Source organism: Gavialis gangeticus, unplaced genomic scaffold, assembly GCF_001723915.1.
Source record: "Gavialis gangeticus isolate Ggan-Ray unplaced genomic scaffold, GavGan_comp1, whole genome shotgun sequence".
Taxonomy (NCBI): domain Eukaryota; kingdom Metazoa; phylum Chordata; order Crocodylia; family Gavialidae; genus Gavialis; species Gavialis gangeticus.
The window spans coordinates 23852591-23855940 of record NW_017729001.1 but is presented as its reverse complement, the minus strand read 5'-3'; the positions used below and the strand labels follow the sequence as shown (position 1 = coordinate 23855940).

Sequence of the window (3350 nt, the reverse complement as noted above, 5' to 3'; positions counted from 1 at the left end):
GCCGCCGGCCGGCATGGGGCCCGCCGGGAGCCACCTGAGCCCCCGCCTGTGCCTGCTGCTGCAGGTGCTGGGCTTGTGCGCCGGCATCAGCTCCATGGACAGCGAGCGCCCGGGCGACGGGCGGTGCCAGCCCATCGAGATCCCCATGTGCAAGGACATCGGCTACAACATGACGCGGATGCCCAACCTGATGGGCCACGAGAACCAGCGCGAGGCGGCCATCCAGCTGCACGAGTTCGCGCCGCTGGTGGAGTACGGCTGCCACGGGCACCTCAAGTTCTTCCTCTGCTCCCTCTACGCGCCCATGTGCACCGAGCAGGTGTCCACGCCCATCCCGGCCTGCCGGGTCATGTGCGAGCAGGCCCGGCTCAAGTGCTCCCCCATCATGGAGCAGTTCAACTTCAAGTGGCCCGACTCCCTGGACTGCGGCAAGCTGCCCAACAAGAACGACCCCAACTACCTGTGCATGGAAGCCCCCAGCAACGGGTCGGAGGAGCCGCCCCGGGGCTCCAGCATGTTGCCCCCCATGTTCAGGCCGCAGCGGCCCAGCGGCGCCCACGACTTGCCGCAGCCCAAGGACAGCCTCAGCCGGGGCTCCTGCGACAACCCGGGCAAGTTCCACCACGTGGAGAAGAGCGCCTCCTGCGCCCCGCTCTGCAGGCCGGGGGTGGACGTGTACTGGAGCAGGGAGGACAAGCAGTTCGCCGCCATCTGGATTGCCGTCTGGTCCATCCTGTGCTTCTTCTCCAGCGCCTTCACCGTCCTCACTTTCCTGATCGATCCCCAGCGCTTCAAGTACCCCGAGAGGCCCATCATCTTCCTGTCCATGTGCTACTGCGTCTACTCGGTGGGGTACATCATCCGCCTCTTCTCGGGCGCCGAGAGCATCGCCTGCGACAGGGACAGCGGCCAGCTCTACGTGATCCAGGAGGGCTTGGAGAGCACCGGGTGCACCATCGTGTTCCTGGTGCTCTATTACTTCGGGATGGCGAGCTCCTTGTGGTGGGTCATCTTGACTTTGACTTGGTTTCTGGCTGCTGGGAAAAAATGGGGGCACGAAGCCATTGAGGCCAACAGCAGCTACTTTCATTTGGCAGCCTGGGCCATTCCAGCTGTGAAGACCATCATGATTTTAGTTATGAGACGGGTAGCTGGAGATGAGCTGACAGGACTGTGCTACGTCGGAAGCATGGATGTGAACGCCTTGACGGGATTTGTACTCATCCCTTTAGCTTGCTACCTAATCATTGGCACGTCTTTTATTCTCTCTGGTTTTGTGGCCCTCTTCCACATCCGGAGGGTGATGAAAACCGGCGGGGAGAACACAGATAAGCTGGAGAAACTCATGGTCCGGATTGGTGTCTTCTCGGTCTTGTACACGGTGCCTGCCACTTGCGTGATAGCTTGCTACTTTTATGAAAGACTTAACATGGATTATTGGAAAATCGTGGCGACTCAGCAGAAATGCAAGATGAACAATCAGACTAAAAATTTAGACTGCACGATGAGCAATTCCATCCCGGCAGTCGAAATTTTTATGGTCAAAATTTTCATGTTGCTGGTTGTGGGCATTACTAGCGGGATGTGGATCTGGACTTCAAAGACTCTTCAGTCCTGGCAAAATGTCTGCAGTCGAAGATTAAAGAAGAGGAGTCGGAGAAAACCTGCAAGTGTTATCACGAGTAGCGGGATCTACAAAAAACCTCAGCATCCCCAGAAAACCCACCATGCAAAATATGAATCTGCATTGCAGCCACCCACCTGTGTATGAACGGGCTGCGTAGGAAAGGGGCTCAGCCTGTAGAGAGTTGCAAACGGCCACTGTAGCAACCCGCAACTGAAAATAAGAATTGGTGCTTTTTGTCAGAGGACGGTAGAGCAGAGCAAGGCAAAATGTGTCCCCCTGAAATTCGTGAGAAACTGCAGGTAAATCTACTTAGGGAAATGTTTTCAGTGAAAGGAGTCTTGTCAGTGTGAGCAGCCTCTTCCGTTTCTAAGTTAGAGTAAGAGCCTTCATCCAGCCCTCTGATGTTGCTTAACTTTCTGTAGCTGAGCCGGCTTTCTTACAGCTTTCTGAGTAACGAGGTAGGGTCAAGTTTTGTGGAGCTCCTATTCTGCTGTCCAAGGGCCTGCTTGAGGAATTGTTATTTGGGGAAACAAACGGTTCCACCGAGGCCTGCGCTCAGTAAGTGTGCACTGCTGTCTGTGCAGGCAACTTGTGTGCGAACCTGAAAAAAAAAAAAAAAAGAGAGCCTTTCCAACGCTTCTCACTTTACTGGGTTTGGAGTGCCTAAAACTGGGCTCAATCTACAAGGCTCACCAATATGCTTTTGCTAAAAGAGAAACTTCCTGCACCAGACAAACTTTGTGAATAAGAATAATGTGCAATACATTTTTTTTCCCTTACCATGACATGAAAAGAGAAACAAGTATTTTGCTGTACATAAAGGCAACAAAAGAAATCCCTTAACAAAAGAACTAAGAGGTCTAGTCCTCAGAAACCCTTTAGTGTTACATTTTGTGGCTTTTTAATGGAAATCAAGCCAATGTTATACACGTTTGGACTGATTTGTGCAAAAAAAAAGGGGGGAATCAATTCAAAGAGACCCAAAGGGCTTATTGACTCTTTCTATTGTTAAACAAATTCTCACCATGAATAGATCAAGAAGCACTAGATTCTGCAAAGGGAAGCTTTGTATAGAGTGATGCTCTTTACTGTGCTGTGGGCGCAATTATTTGCTGTATATATGTGTAACATACGATTATTTTTCACGCTCCACTATTTTATTAAAAATAAAATATGTTCTTTAGTTTGATAATTTTTTGGTGTTTTCAACTTTCTGTGCTGTGCTTTGTGGTTAATAAACGTTTCCCCCCCAGTACCCGTGACTTACTAAAGGCACATTTTGCATATAGTACATTATATAGTCTTCTCTTTGGCGACAAGTATAACCGGATAGAACCATAACTTGCAAAAGGGGAACAGCAAGTTGAAAATACTGGTAAATAGTTTTCAAGTTGCCTCTTTTGGGGAAGAAGCGTTAGCAGAGTTATCTGTTAATAGAGCGCAGTCCATGTTCGCAGATCTGTTTGAAATTGCAGCAGGGACCCTTGGTTAACTCCCCTTTAACATTTGCATGGGGTATGGTCAGCCTGTTAAAGAGAATGGACCACTTAAGCGTTACTTTATAGAATACAGTCTGTAATCTGCAATGGTTCTTGTAATATTACTGCAGAGTGTTGCCTTAAACAAGCTGGGGAAAGACGCGCAGGGGAAAGCACTAGTGACGGACTCCTAAATACGGAGATTATATAGTACGCCGTGACAAAGTTCCAGTTGTAGATGCAAA

The 3350-nt window shown here is 50.0% G+C and overlaps 1 protein-coding gene across 1 annotated transcript; it reads left to right on the top strand.

Annotated features, from left to right (window-relative positions):
• Positions 1-7: 7 nt before the first annotated feature.
• FZD10 (frizzled class receptor 10) lies at positions 8-2819 on the top strand. Its single transcript, XM_019507095.1, has one exon. The coding sequence runs from the start codon at positions 14-16 to the stop codon at positions 1769-1771; it is 1758 nt and encodes a 585-aa protein (XP_019362640.1). The 5' UTR covers positions 8-13; the 3' UTR covers positions 1772-2819.
• The last annotated feature ends 531 nt before the right edge of the window (positions 2820-3350 follow it).

Excerpts from the sequence above, each read along its gene's own strand:
- FZD10 (XM_019507095.1), top strand. The coding sequence starts at position 14 with ATGGGGCCCGCCGGGAGCCACCTGAGCCCCCGCCTGTGCCTGCTGCTG.